Source organism: Sander lucioperca, chromosome 22 (assembly GCF_008315115.2).
Source record: "Sander lucioperca isolate FBNREF2018 chromosome 22, SLUC_FBN_1.2, whole genome shotgun sequence".
NCBI classification, from domain to species: domain Eukaryota; kingdom Metazoa; phylum Chordata; class Actinopteri; order Perciformes; family Percidae; genus Sander; species Sander lucioperca.
The window spans coordinates 23,081,473-23,097,309 of record NC_050194.1 but is presented as its reverse complement, the minus strand read 5'-3'; the positions used below and the strand labels follow the sequence as shown (position 1 = coordinate 23,097,309).

At 38.6% G+C, this 15,837-nt stretch overlaps 1 protein-coding gene across 2 annotated transcripts in view; it reads left to right on the top strand.

Moving 5' to 3' along the window:
* Positions 1–992: 992 nt before the first annotated feature.
* The window catches only part of LOC116061230 (vesicle-fusing ATPase-like), a 33,637-nt gene continuing 18,792 nt past the window's right edge, over positions 993–15,837 (top strand). The window contains exons 1-8 of one of the 2 annotated variants that reach the window (XM_031315282.2): positions 993–1,126; positions 5,685–5,770; positions 5,877–5,973; positions 6,847–6,886; positions 11,120–11,286; positions 11,648–11,755; positions 11,876–11,951; positions 13,912–14,067. In XM_031315282.2, the coding sequence (XP_031171142.1) occupies positions 1,115–1,126; positions 5,685–5,770; positions 5,877–5,973; positions 6,847–6,886; positions 11,120–11,286; positions 11,648–11,755; positions 11,876–11,951; positions 13,912–14,067 (742 nt within the window). In that variant the 5' untranslated portion in view covers positions 993–1,114. Of the gene's footprint in view, positions 1,127–5,684; positions 5,771–5,876; positions 5,974–6,415; positions 6,432–6,846; positions 6,887–11,119; positions 11,287–11,647; positions 11,756–11,875; positions 11,952–13,911; positions 14,068–15,837 lie in introns of those variants that run through there. The other variant, XM_035997555.1, reaches the window with a different exon arrangement.

Here is a 15,837-nt window from a genome sequence, read left to right as displayed (position 1 = left end):
CATTTATCGGAGCAGATTCTTTATACCACAGTGTTCAAACAAGTGCCACAAAATGCAGGATTTTCTAATTTACTTCTTTTTTCCCTCAATACTTAAAAGCACAAGCATGTCATTTTAAATCTAGCTGCCCAGCAGAAAACTACTTCCAAGACTCAAATATTCCTTCACAAGAAGTTTGTGCATCCAAAATAAAGATTTAACTTTACCTCTAATTCAAACTAAAACATTTTTTTTTTATTATATTGGCATGTTACATTTCAGAAATGTGAATGTAGGTCTCAGCCATCCCCCGGCTTAATTATTTACTAACTAGAAAAATAAAGTATGATTGTTTTCGATACAGACTAATATTAAATATACAAGTGGTTCTTAATTTTAAACATTTTTAAAACGAGTCCAACTGATGTTGAGAATAGTTCAAATAAATCATTTTTTATTAACCATTGTATTCATTCTTGGTTTTTGTCGGAAATACAAAACACCGATAAGTAAAACAAAATGATCGTTATTGAGTATTATTATTGTGAAAATTGGCACTAGACATTCTACACATTTCTTAAGTTTTAAGAGATTCACTGTAATTTCCAAATTCAAAAATGAATAATTCATAAACAGAATATTTAGTTCTATGGATGTACAGTACATCCAAGGAAAATTCCTAGTAAGTGCTACTTACCTCGCAATAAATCCGTTTCTGATTTTGATTCTGACATTTTACCAAAAAGAACCAGTCAATTCATGTTTAAGTTGTATTGTTTTGATCACTTTGCATAGTAAGTAAGTATGAGTATAAGTAATAAGTATGAAATTGCAACATTGACTTCTAATTTAAATACATGCTTTATCTGACGAGCAACATAATCCCTCAGAATGCTATTATTCATAAACGATTAATAAAATACATGTTTTGTTGTGTGCTAATACCATAGACAGTATATAAGAGGTTAATACGTGTTACATCGCTCACTTATCTACGTATCTTGTGCGTGATTACGTCACCACGCTTCGGCAAATCCCGCCTCTTAGCACGTCACTTTCTCAACGCTACAGTTGTTCTGTCAGCGGAACCTTTTTGCTGAATTACACTTGAACAGGAGTTAAAAAACAAACAAAGATGACCGACCGGGTGAGTTTATTTGAAGCGAATATTATAACCTAAATAGACCACGAACAGAAAACATTGAATACTAAACCTAACGTGTAGTCAAAGGACTAGAAGCTTTTTTTTTGTTACACGTAAAGTGAGCCAGCACAGCACTGGCCTGTGTGGCAGAATCAGATGTCATTCAAAACTTCGTAGGCAGTCCGGAAGAGGAATGGAGTATCTTGTGACCACTGCTAGCATTGTTGTGCTAGATGTAAATTAATACGTGAAACAGCTTGGGTATTTTAGCCACCGAGCAGTCAGAGTCGCTGAATTGTATTGTCAATATTGTTATTGACTTCGATGTAAAACTGCTGCTAAGGGTTGTAAATATAGCTCCGATTTGGGATGCTAGCTACATCAACGATGACTCTTAAGGAAATGTAATGTTAGCTGCATTAAATGGCTAAAGTGAGATCAACTGGACTGATGTTGAATGCTCAGTTAACTCCTTACATCAGGGGGCAATTTTCAACTAGCTGTAGTTTTTCATTATGACACTATGCAGCTGTTTACACATACACGCAGTTGTCAGTTTATTAGGTACAGCTAGTTAAAAGTATTGTATTGCAGGCTAATACAACAGCCCTGCAATATAAGTCCTACCTTCATTGAAATTGTTACTATTATGGCTGCAGATAACAATTATTTACATTATTATTCTTTATAAAATGTCAGAAAATAGTGAAACATGTCCTTCACAATTTCCCAGAGCCCGGTGGCGTCTTCAAATTGCTTGTTTTGTCCGACCAACAGTCTAAAATCAAAAATCATCAGTTTAATATCACAGAAGACTACAAAAACCCAGTAAATATGCACGTATGAGAAGCTGGAGCCAACATATTCTTGGCATTTTTGCTTTAAAAAATAACGCAATGGTGCCGCAATTAATGTTTTGTCAGTTGATTAATCAATGAATGATTTCAGTTTATGTTTAAACTAGTTAAGAGAGTTTACCAAAACAAGCTATAGCCACTAGCCTTTTTTTGGAGCTGTCGACCTAGGCCTGGGCAATATATCAAGATTATGTCGACATCGATATATGAGACTAGATTTCGTCTTAGATTTTGGATATCGTAATATCATGATTTGACACAAGTGTTGTCTTTTCCTGGTTTTAAAGTGATGTAGTTTTCTGAACTCACCAGACCGTTCTAGCTGTTCTGTTATTTGCCTTTACCCACTCAGTCATTGTATCTGCATTATTAATGAATAATTGTCTAAAATGTCAATGTGTAAATTTTTTGTAAAAGCACCAAAAGTCAACCCTACAATATCGCAGCAATATCAACATCGATGAATTTGGTCCAAAATATCGTGATATTTGATTTTCTTCATATCACCCAGCTCTATGTCAACCGCATCTTACTTGTCTTCCTCAGCTGATGGAGTAGAGGGATTTTTAGCTGGGTGTGTCTCTATCGGTTTGCTGCAACTTAATTAGTTTCTAATAAGATTGGGCTTTTCTTAAAAATGTAAATGACTGGGTTGACAGTATCCTCGGAAATACTCCTATTATATTGTTGATTTTAATAGGTCGATTTTTTGATCCACAGAGAATGAGGAGTTCTGTAACGTGTGTAACCCTCATGAGAGCATCTCCCAAATTACATTTCTATTATACAATACATCTAGTTACCACCAAGCCCATTATTCATGACAGGGAAACTACATGTAATACAAAATAATGACATGCATCATGGCCTTAATTCCTGATTTATTTGTTAAGCGTAGTCAATGCCCTTTAACCTTGGTTACATTGATCCATGGCCGTATATATTGCTAATTTATGTTGTGTCGACACTGAACAGTGATGGGTATTTGTGTGGTTCTATCCTTATTAACCTAATTCAAACTGGTTTAATCCAAATCTACGATACTGTGAAGTTTTCCATCCCACAGACATTTGCTAGTTGTCATATAGTCTCTTAGGTATTTGTAATAGACCATAAATACTTTATCTACTTTTGTTGGTACTTTTATTAGGTCTAGGCTACATTGTAGAACAGTTGAGACCAAGTAAAGGCGAACCTTTAGTAGACATTTCATCACAGTGGATCATGAAGTTGCTTGCTTCATCATAGCTATCGGGATGCCGATTCACCCAGCCAGCAGCTAATACCATGGGTCAGACTGCTTTCCAACAATATTGCAGCAGTCCCATGATGATTTGCTGCTGTCTGTTGAGTAGTTCAGTGTGAGGCAATGGCAGTAAATCACTCACGGAGTGAGCAGAGATAGAAGAGCTGCAGCTTTCCTCTAGATATAATGATGTTTAGCTCTTTAACATCCAGTTTCCCCACTTCCATTTCCCCCTTAAGTAGCTTTAAGGTTGTTAAAACCACCTTTCTCCACACTGCCTGACAGAATCATATATTATGTATTTAGCTCATCATTCAAGTTCAACGTTTCCTTGTCATATGCACAGTAAGGAAACATGTTTCCCTGTACTAGGGTTGCACGATATTGACAAAATGTGATATTGCGATATTGATTATGAATATTGCGATATCAATATTCTTTTTGATATTTTTAAACATATGTAAAATTACAAAAGTTATAGAAAAACGCATCAAAATAGATTCATAACAAATTAAACAAGTTTTCTTACAACACAAGGTTTATTTCAACTGACAGTCATTTTGGACTGGTACAACATGAATAAATAAATAAATAAATAACGACCATGTCTACAGAACAGGACATGTTAGAAACAATAAAAATAAATATTAAAAAAATTGCATACTTATCGTGACACTTTCGATATAATATTGCGCAACGTGACATCGCGATAACGATATTGAGTCGATATATCATGGACCCCTACCCTGTACAATGAAATTCTACCTTAGATGTCCACAGAATGCCGAACAATGTAAAATCTACAATATATACTACAAATATACAAGATAAAACCATTTTAAAAGGCAGCATGTGAAAAATAAAGCCACAATAATAATCATAATTATAATAATAATAATAGGAAACAGTGCAAATGTAAATAGCACGTTGAAGCTATGTGATGTTTACACTGAGTAACATTTTTTAAAACCTTAGACTTGTTTTATGGCTGCACTAAGTTCATCAAATGAAAATATTCTGGATATCTTGTGCATAATGTTATACACAAAATTCAGCCTGAAATATTTGGTATATATTATGGAACTTTAGGAACTGCTCCACAATTAAAAATGATGCCAACATTTTTTTTTATGTTTGGTATTGCCAATTAGTTTTGTTTTGTCATGGTTCATGTGTGCAATAAACATTACACTTTGTGAGAAAAAAATCGTGGCAGAGAATCATGATATCAATTCTAAGTTAAAAAATCGTGATTCATATTTTTCGCTGAATCGTGCAGGCCTACTACCAGCATTATATTCCATTATATTTTTAATTGTTACCTGCCATCAGAATTTTGTGCTTTCCTTGACATAAATAAAGACGTTTTCACCATAAATTGGTGCCTAAAAATGTATCAGAATGCAGGAAATTAAGTGTTTGATGCTCAACATTTCTGGCCGCTCAATATGCCCCCCTTCCCCCCCACAAAGGCCCATTCTGAGCCAGGAAAAACCCTGAACATGAAGGAATTCCTTTCACAAGTTAGTAAGGCTAAGCAGAAAAAAAAGTCAATACAAATTCAGTAAGTCCACTGTGTGTAGCACATAATGGTATCTCTGAATGTCTCGGATCCAATTGTTCCGCAGTATGGACAATCACTGCAATCCATCACGTTGTATAGGAAAGACAACAGGAACCTCTGCAACACTGCTCTCTGTCTGCACTTTATGTGCGTTTGACAATACTTTACATTTATTTCACCCTCTATTTAAGCAAACTACAATGGACATTTGACAGTGCTAATGAAAGCTGTTGCATCACCAAATATAGATCTCTCATCTTAATGGTTGTCAGAGACAGAGGAAGCTAAATTTACACTTGACATACAGACACTTGACATTTAAACAATGAATAGAGTAAGACTTTAAGGAGCATCAGACCTAGCAGGATGTTTCCTGTGTCCTGAAGGTCTCGAGAGGCTTTATCCGTGTAGGTTGATCACCATGGCAACATGCGTGACATGTAATGGTGGTTTTGTGAGAGTGATCTCTATGCTGAAGGGGAGCAAAGTCACAAGGGTGCTAAAGTACACAATGTGTCTTTCTCTGTAGATGTCCAACTGTATTGAGATCTATGCATATGGACTATAAACTCTGTAAATGATTATCCATAACAGTCCACAATACTGGCTTTTTACAGTACTTCAGCTGTGGCACTAGCAGTTCTTGTAATGTACATGTATACTTTTTTTGCCCCTTTTTTTTTTTTTTTACCATAAACTGATTTATACCATTGCCAATAAATTAAAAGGAAATAGCTTCAAGAGGACTGAAAAAAGAACCTTCAATGGCTTATTTAGTAGTTTTACTAAATTTGGAGTAGCAGCTTTCAAAAACCCACATCATTCACATACTGTCTATAAATATGACTTTCTCAGTGGAGTCACTGTTTTCATTTTTCTCTGCTCTCTTTTCAGGTGATGCAAGTGGCTCGATGCCCAACAGACGAACTGTCGTTAAGCAACTGTGCCGTCATCAACGATAAGGAGCCACAGACAGAACAGTGAGTGGGATTCCCTCTGGAAGAACAGCAACACATGGGCTGACACTAGATCTGTACCACACTGAATCCTTTCCTTCTGTCTCCCTATTGTTCCACTTCAATGCAGACATGTGACTGTGCGGAATTTAGCCCACAAGTACGTGTTCACCTTGAAGAGGCATCCCAGTGTTAACCTCGGGACCATTGCCTTCAGCCTGCCACAGGTAGGTTTCAGTGTTTAAGAGCCAAGTTGTCCCACATGTTCTCGATGATTCCTGCGTCACCTGATGGAAGCTGTGCATCGCTGCTAAACTGTTTTCAGTGATTGGTGTTGTGTTCTTCGATGCTTGATGTTCCTTATAAAATGAGATACCAATGTATGGCTATATTTTCTCTCTAAATAATACATTTATTTAATAGGTGAGGTTGGATTCAGCAAACTGTACAATCATCAACACTACAATCATCGCACACTTTGTATTTATTTATTTTTTCCAACCTTGATAGTCACCAAATCAAGATGTTCTCTGGGAAAAGTGATGCTGTCTTCTTGCATATTGATCTGTGGGCTCTTTGCATGGACCTCTTTGTTTGTCTCAAACTGTTACTGCTCTTTCCTTTTTTGCTTGCCTTTCTCTGCCTGCTCTTCTTCCGTCTTTATGGCAGCCACAACGGCACACAGGTACTACTGTAACCTCCTCCAGACGCCGGTCTTATTTTACCACCAGAAGTCATTCAATATTATCCATTGATTGATAGATTCATATTTGACATCTGAAAAACTACTTTCTGTTAAAAAGTAGACCATTAAAGATGTTTTAAATATAGATAAAAGTTGCTGCATTTTAGTGTAAAGAAGTGTTGTGAAATAAGACCATGTTGCAGAGGAACGTTGCACTGATGTCTCTGAAACACGTAGTGTTGTTGACTGAAAAAGTATAGCTATCCTTTGTCTGTTAACTTTGTTCTTCTGGAAAATGTAATTGCCTCATTGGTGGCTAAATTGTTACCGATTGCCTTTTTCCATTGCAATAATGTGCCCTAAAACAAAAGGAAATGATGAGACATAACACTAAATCAATTTTTTTTCTTTACAGAGAAAATGGGCCGGCCTATCGATTGGACAAGAAGTTCAAGGTAAGCTTCACATTTATAGCATAACACCTGTGATTCTCTAGATTTTTGTCATTGTCAACAATTCCCACGAAAAGACCAAAACCAACAATTTATCTAATAACAAGTATTTAATGTTTATCAAAGCCTGATATATGATCTTCCTCTGTGCCACAGAGCTCCATTGTTGTCCAAAAAAATGTTAAATAAAACATCAGTGAGCCCCACTGTTGCACTGGGTGAAATGTTCCTTCATTACCACGAACACATAGTTTATTTTGACTCAATCCCACACACACCGTCCTGATGCAACAAATACTCACTAGAGCACCTAATGTGGATGAATCTGCCGCTAAAAATAGTCCCCAACAAATGCACTATTTCCTCCTGTTTGAGTTACGTTTGCCAACAACTACAGTGCCCAGCTGGTTTAGGACATTACTGAGCATTTAAAAAATTATGGAACTGCATGTTTTGTGAGCTATTTTTCACAATTTACCTTTGCCACAGATGGGCTTTGGGCTGCGTGCCAAAGACAGGGCAGGGAAGTCTTGTATTGGGTAGAGTATTGTATTGGGAGACGGGCTAACACATTGTTGGTTTTGGCCTATCCTTCAAATCTGCGTCTTTACAGTATGCATCTATCAAACCTGAAGACATTACAATTCATCTACTGGGCTTTTAGGCAATCAATTAACCAAAGTAACATCTGATGCTTTGTCAGCAGAAAATAAAATATTAAGATTAGCAACTTATGGCCGGGTTAGCTCAGTTGGTAGAGGAGGCGCACATATATAGAGGTTTACTTCTCGACGCAGCGGCCGCGTGTTCGACTCCGACCTGCGGCCCTTTGCTGCATGTCATTCCCCCCCTCTCTCTCCCCGTTCATGTCTTCATCTGTCCTATGGAAATAAAGGCCTAAAATGCCCGAAAAAATAATCTTAAAAACAACTTTTCAAATAAAACATGGCAGATTAATTGATTTTTTTGCTGTGGCAAATCACACAATGATTTCAGCTAACAAAAATGATGACTTAACCAGCTGTTTTCAGGTTAAATGAAAAGTTAAACAAATACTGGTTGCTACTGGGAACAGGTTAGCCGTGCCTCACGTGTACAGTATCTACAAGCTGCACAGACTTCTGATTGTTCGACGACGTCCTTTCAGCCTTTTGTAATGGCTGCCATTAATTTGTCATCTATTGATTTAGCAGTGATTGACAGTCATTCTCTCTTATCACTGAATGCCTTTTGAGTCACAGACACTTCACTGCAGTAGAAACATCAGACATCAAACCCTCAGACTTTAAAGTCAGTCACATGTAAGTTGCATGATTTCTTTAAAGGCTGCTGTCTTTCTCGCTGCCAGAGAAGCATCTCATTGTGCCAACTTCTGATGGTCATATCCTACAGAGTACTAATTATACGCAGGGTTAGGGGGTTTAGCTATTATCGAGGTGTCATGAGGGCTGGAGGGAACATGATTTACCCAGAGCAGGGAGAGACAGTATAACAATATGGGCAGGTGGTGTCATTGCACATCTGTCTCAGAGGCTGGCCAGCATCCAGAGAAAGAGAAGACCAGTTCTTTGAAGTATTTCGCTCCAAGCCAACTGAAGCCCAAAATAATGGGCGCTATTATGATACTGTCTGCATATCAGGAGTGAAAAGGAGGAATGAAAATATAATCCACTGAGTGGAAAAAAAACCTCATGATACCCTAAACTTCCTTGACATGGTCTTGGAAAATAAAACCAGCGAGGCCACGGCTCTTTTTTTTTTTTTTATGAATGATTCGATCAAAGAAATAATCTCTCTCTCTTTCTGTTTAAATCAACCATTTCAGAATATCTGAACATTACATTCATTTTCATAATGAATAGATGAATATTAAGTTTTTAGGAGTGTCTCCTGGGAACTGTGATATGACTAATGCAGCATTATTGCGGGTGTAATTTCCCTAATTACCTGGGCCACCTACAGTATATCTCATTTCCATAATGAGGCATTAGCAGCAGTTTGAAGACATGCAGACAATTTAAATAGGGCACCACAAATCATGTCAAATTCAGGAAGTGCCAGTTTAGTTGCTGATTTTGTTACTCGCATTAAAGGACTGTTTTGATGCCTGCTAACAAGGCATTAATTGATTTGGTAACCACTCCCAATGTACTAACGGGCTTAGACCCTGCTGTCTAGTTAGTGTCTGTCTAATTGAACATGATCGGACCATAAATCTCAGGCTGTGTTTAGACGGAAACTGAAGAGAAAACGCAAAAGTGGCGTTGCATTCTCACTTTTTATTCCGCGTTTAGACGAGCGTTTTGGGGGGGAAATTGGCATGCATATGGTGACGCAAAAGTGCGTGAAATTCGATGTAGTATGCACACCAGGCGGCTAGGCGGTAGTGTGAAGCGCTGCCACACAACACCACCAAGTCCGCGCGCCTGCGTAGAACCTTCCTTCTACTTCTCTCCCTCTCCTCCTCCTCTCTCCCTCTCCTCTCCCTAGTAGCGCGAAACCAAAACATGGCGAAGCGAACAACCCAAAAACAATTTTGTCTAGACAGACGAGGAGGTGGAGTTATTGCTCCAAACAACCTTAGATTACAAAGGCACAACAGGGCGTGGACTGGGAGTCCTGCCAGTCAAAATATATAGACATATGAACCCAATGTCTTCAGCAGTATCCTGTACCTGGAGGAACGTGCTATCCACATGAGAAAGATGCTATCTGTAAAAGTCAGATATCATCAAAGCTGAAAGCCATCCGGACCAAGTATAGGCAGGCTGTGGATACCCAACGGCTGAGTGGCCATGGGCGAGTAATCACTCTACATTTTGATTTATGTAACGAAATATGGGGTGCCACCGTGAGCAGATCGGAGCAGACTTTTGCGTTTTTACCCTTTTAGACGAGAAACTCTGGAGGGTGGTTTCACTTTTTTTGCGTTTTTAAGCCCCAAAAACGCCGTCACTGTCTAAACGAAAGGCACATCTGATAAAATATTTTGTCGTTTTCACCCACGAGCGTTGTCGTGTAAACAGGGCCTTAAAGATACTAGTAGATGTGCCAAAGAGCTGTGGGTGATATTCAGTAGTGACGGGAGAAACATTGCTTTCTGAAGAACTGCATCTCTATGATGCAATTGTTTTGAAAATGGTTCAGTGTTTCGAAGCATTTGATACAGGCAGTACAAAATGGAGACATCTGGTTGCCAAACTCTGGTTATTGCATTTATAGATGGATGGATGGATAGATAGATAGATAGATAGATAGATAGATAGATAGATCTTTATTGTAGATTGTTATTGAAAATCGGTTGAGCAGCTCTTCAGCAGTGTGCATAAAATATTTTAATTAATAGAACAAAAAGTAAATGGAACAAAGACGAATAGAGCAAACATGAATAACAGCTAAATGTATGCAAGTTTTTTTAATAGTAAAACACAAGTGTTTAAAAAGTGACCTTTTTAAAACAGTGGTGATGGTAATGTAGCAGCATAAAAGGGATTGTTTGTGCAAAACAGCAATTCAAGTCTTTCAATCTTTTGCAGTGGGGGGAGCTCTTGGAAAAAGCTGTTTTTCAGTCAATTTCTTTTACTTTTGATTGCTCTGTACCTTCTTCTTCCTTCTGTCTAATTTGTGTGGATGGATTAAGATAAGATAAGGTAAAACTTTATTTATCCCGAAGGGAATTGCTGGGCGGCAGTTGCAAAACAAAGTTGGAAGAGTGCAAATATACAAAAGACTAAGATAACATAATAGTAGGTGCTCAAGGTTGGTAGGTTGATCAAATGTGTAAGGGGTCGACTCTAGAGGCAAAACCCACAAATAATGATCACCCAACCCTGCACTTTTCTCCATTTAGCTCGTTGTTTTGGTTGTCCGACCATCAAACTCTGCTCTATTCAACAATGAATGCAGCTTAGGCAGTACAAAGGTAAAAGGAAGATATATTCTCATGAGGACCTGCAGAAAACAGTGGAATTGGGCCATTTTTTGGGTTGCTTGCTAGGCTTCAAGTAGAAATAACTGTCCTATCAAAAATAATCCAGATGTTGTCTAAACCAGTGATTCTCAAACTCTTTTCAATAATGTTCCCCCTTTCAATTGATCAACAAAAGTGACAAAAAATGTTTTTTAAAAAGTGACAAACTTCGAAAAAAGGTGAAAAAAAAACACGTACCCCCATTTGAGAAACACTGGTCTAAACTATAAACCTCACCACCTATTGCTTTTTTTACCCCCTTATAGTTAGAGCCTACACATTTGACAAGTCCAAACAGTGTATACGCACCATGACAGTGGAAATTGACTTCCTGCAGAAGAAGAGTGTGGACAGCAACCCCTACGATTCGGACCTCATGGCCAGCGAGTTCATCCAGCACTTCAACAACCAGTCCTTCAGCGTCGACCAGCAGGTGCTCGGGGCTTTAAGGGGGCAATAATGTGCCAGTCTAAATATTCAAAAACTGGACAACCGCTTTAGTTTATCGTAGAATTTAGTGGAAGTGCTGACTACAGGTCTGTAGCTGTGAGAGAGACTTATTCCTATTTAAATCATAGGTGACTGATGTACGTTCACAGTAAAAGCACAAACATGCTACACAAAACCAGAGAAATGGAGTGTTTCAGTTGTTTGATTTTGTTACATTTGTTGCATTCATTGTATCTTCATTTATTTGTTAATTTAGTTTAATGTTCCCCTATGCCAGTACAACAATTTTCCATTCCAGTAGTTAAAAGGTATTCTGTCTTTATTTCTTTCTTTTCATTGTCTAGCTGGTGTTTAGTTGCTGTGATAAGCTGTTTGCTTTGGTGATAAAGGATATTGAGGCGATGGATCCCAGCATCCTCAAGGGAGAAGATGCCTCTGGCAAGAAACCAAAGGTAACTAGAGAGCCATTTGTCACTGTCCCATGATGTTCTGTATGTATACACATATAAACAGAGTAAACGCAGCTGCCGATTGTCCTAAACGATTACGATCTTTATTGTTTGTTTCTGCAGATCGACATCGGTTTGTTGCTGGGAAACGGTCAGGTGATTTTTGAGAAGTCAGAGAGCTCATCCATGACCCTGGTTGGTAAGTGTTAGCAACTTACAACAGTTAGATACATCTTTGTATCTTTTGTGGTCAAATCTCCACCGAACAGCCAATGCAAATGTTAAAGGACAATTCCGGCGCAAAATGAACCTAGGGGTTAATAACATATGTGTACCGAGTCGACCGTTCTCTGGGATATGTTTTCATGCTATTGAATGTGTCTCTAGCTTGAAACAAGCTACCGCAAACCGGTGATTAGCTTATAACGCTAGCCTTCGGGGCAGAGGGTAAAGTAAAAAGTGTAAAGTGAAAAGTTTAGCTATGTTACTGGTCGTTCGACTGGTCATGACTGTTTTCCCAAGACGGCGCCTGCCTGTATACGTGAACGCTACTGATCTATAATCTATCTTTTTAATAAACTGTCTGTACACTTACAAAGTTCTCAATGCTTCGGTTAACATGTAGGGACCCTCATTATGTTACCGTGGAAGTGTGGTGCTATTTTGATCCTTGTTAGTGGTGTAGAAATAGAGATTTTTTTTTTACTTTAACCTCTGCCCTGAAGGCTAGCGTTAGAAGCTAATCACCGGTTTGGGCTATTTTGTTTCAAGCTAGAGACACATTGGATTAGCATGAAAACATATCTCAGAGAACGGTCGACTCGGTACACATATGTTATTAACCCCTAGGTTCATTTTGCGCCGGAATTGTCCTTTTAAATACAGCCTAGGGCTACACAATATATTGTTTTTTTATCGTCATCGCAATATTAACTGGCGCAATACACATATTGCAAAAGGCTGCGACATATCGCGAAAGACACCGATTTTTTTTTTACGAGTAGAAAACTGCACTTTAAAATCTAAAGTCATTATTTTTTCAATGGTGCCTTTCATATTCAATTCAATGTTCAGTTTGGTCAATATGGTCAATCAATTTTTTTTTCTTAATTCAACAAGCAATTTTCGTATTATAGCAGAATACTGAAAGCAGCGGAAATGCAGAAATGAGTACACCTCAATATCCGTTGATTTATCGCAAGAAATATCATTGTCGCGATATTCAGCAACGTTATCGCATTTTCTTCTCATATAGTGCAGCCCTATTACAGCCACTGAAGCTGACATGAAGATGACAGATAGTCAGCTTCTGAAGCCACAGCAAACCTCACACTACTGTGTTTATAAAAAACAAAAAGAAAAGTGTGTTTTTTAAATTCACTGTTTGTAGGGGGATTCTCCACAAGGGGGCACACTTGTCACATTTTTCTCAGCTCGCTTTCCCTTTCACATTCACAAGTCCAACTGAGCCAATGGCCACCTGATGGCCAGTTTACCTTCGTAACAAGGTGTAAATGTAATGTATTCTGCTTATATGCATATTGAACAAAGCTAAAACATTGTTTTGCCTATTATCTCTATAAACTGTATTGCGCATGTTCTTTTTATACTTCATACTGTGGCCTTTTGCACGTTCCTGCAAACTTCTAAAACTGTACAGCTCTTTCATTTAAAACAGATATATTGTTAATTTCTTTCTGTTTCATTTTTCAACTTTGTATTTGTAATTTGTATATTTTTTTCTATTATTTTTATTTTTATATATATATATATATATATAATGTTTTTAACTTTTGCAGTACTCCCTTTTATCTTTATTTTTTATTTTTATTAAGCACCAAAACAGCAAGGTGAATTTGGAAAAAAAAAAAACCTACGTGGAAATATAACTGACTCTTAACTCATTTAAAAGACAAAGCAGTTCAGTCAGAGCTTGTTTAATACATCACTACTTTAAATAATTAATAATTTTCACTGAAAATAGTCATTTTGAGATTTAAAATGACTCCTGCAACAGTCTCTTATAACTGTCAATGAAACACCTGCTGTATACATAAGAGTAGATACAAGTGTTCCCCCCCCCCAGTAAATAATCATAAACCATTAGACTCTCCTTTTAAACAAAGCCTTTAGAGTGTGTTTTTGTCCCACTCCTCCAGGGAAAGCCAAGACCCGAGAGTCTCGTCAGTCCATCATCAGCCCAGACTGGAACTTCGAGAGGATGGGTATTGGCGGCCTTGACAAGGAGTTTTCTGACATCTTCCGTAGAGCCTTTGCCTCCCGAGTCTTCCCTCCAGACATAGTAGAACAGATGGGTGAGTTTTCCCTCTTTCTTTTCATCCCGCCATCACTTATTTTTTAAATTTTTTTCGTGTTTAAGAACACAAACGGAACAAGAACAATTCAGGCCCATAGATCATTACGTAGCCGGTCAGTTATACAGACAAGCTAAAAAAATATGGTTAAGCGCACGTATACATGCATAGGGGTCAAAAATAGACAATACATGGCTGGCCAGATTATACGATGAAATAATAATAATGACAAAAGTACTTATGATGATAGTAGAAAATGAAAAAGAGAGGGGGAGGACATGTCTTTGACGTGAAAACCATGGGAAAGAATTGGTTAACAATCTGTCTTCGCCAGATAAGCTTTATAGAGGTCCCAGATCTTAGAGAACATGTTGGATTTACCCTTAAGTGTGTACCTTGTCTTTTCTAAACCCAAAGACATCAGCAGAAGATCTCTAATGAAATGAACGAATGACCCTGCTTGTGAGAAGCATAGTCAGGGCCACAGCCCCACGCTGAAGTCCAGACAGGGGCAGGTTCACTGGCAAAACTCCAAATAGCGCGACGAAAAGTATTTCAATTTTCCTAACAAATGTAAAGCGATGTGAGAACATTTTCTCATCATGCTAAATGAAGAAAAAAAAAAACACAATTATGTTGCGAGAAACACTTTTTGTCTCTTCAATTCTCATTCATCAGGTTGAACTGATTACTAATACCTGGCAAAAAATAATCACAAAGTTTTCAGTTATTATATTCAGCTTGTGTTTAATCCTTAAAGCAGCATTATAGCAAACCAAAACTTTGAATAATTCCTTTGAGGTATGTGTCATCGCTTTAACCAGTGAAACCCAACAATCACTGATTAGCAGACGAGGACCATGACTAAAGGGCCTGGCATCCCCTGACAGTGAGACCTGCACACACTCATCACATTAATAGATCTTTGACAGCTGTCAGATTACGACGGGCCATCAGGTATTCTTCTTTGTGAGTCATACACAAAACCCTCCCTTCCCACACACATTCACACACGTACAGTCACATCAGTCCTAATCCTTGCTCCCAGACGTCTTGTGAAAACCTGTTGTAAAGACCGGTGAGCTTGGCAAATACACACATTACTTAAATCTGGTACCCACAGTTGCTCAGAGCCCGTGGCAGCGTCCAGCAGTGTGTGAGCTGACCTTTAGCCCGGTGGTTGTGTGCAGGAGTCGGCCTTTGACTGTGGCCAGCTGGCGGCTGTAATGAGATGGCATGCCCTGATAGAGCATCCAGCTAAAGGTAAAGCTGTAATTGGCAGGCGTTGGGGGCAGGGAGAGCAGGCGCTGACAGAGAGGTGGCGTGCATGTGTACGTTGCACATTTGTGTGTGCGGCGGAGCAAGAGTTTGAAAGCTTCACCTTGTCTCCCCTTTGCTCCCAGAGAGGTGAAGCAGACAGACAGAAGCTTCAGTGCGTTCTCTCCCAAACACAACACAACCACATACCTTCCCGCCCGGCTGGAGAAGCTGTTCCTCTTCTTCCCTCAACCCGCCCCCCACCCCCCCTACCTGTCATCCTGGCTGCTTTTCCTTCAGCAGGCCCAAATGGCAGCTCAGATTGTTATCTTGGGCCTCTCAATTAGTCTGGGCTAAATGCCATTAAGCAGGTGCAAAAGGCCATTAAAAGACCTACACTGTAAACTTGGTCGACTGGAGAGCTTGCAGTCTGAGTCTGCACACTTGATCTTTACGGAGACGGAGAAAAACAAAAGGAAATCAGCGGTGCTGTGATGAGAACAGCTGGGTCCA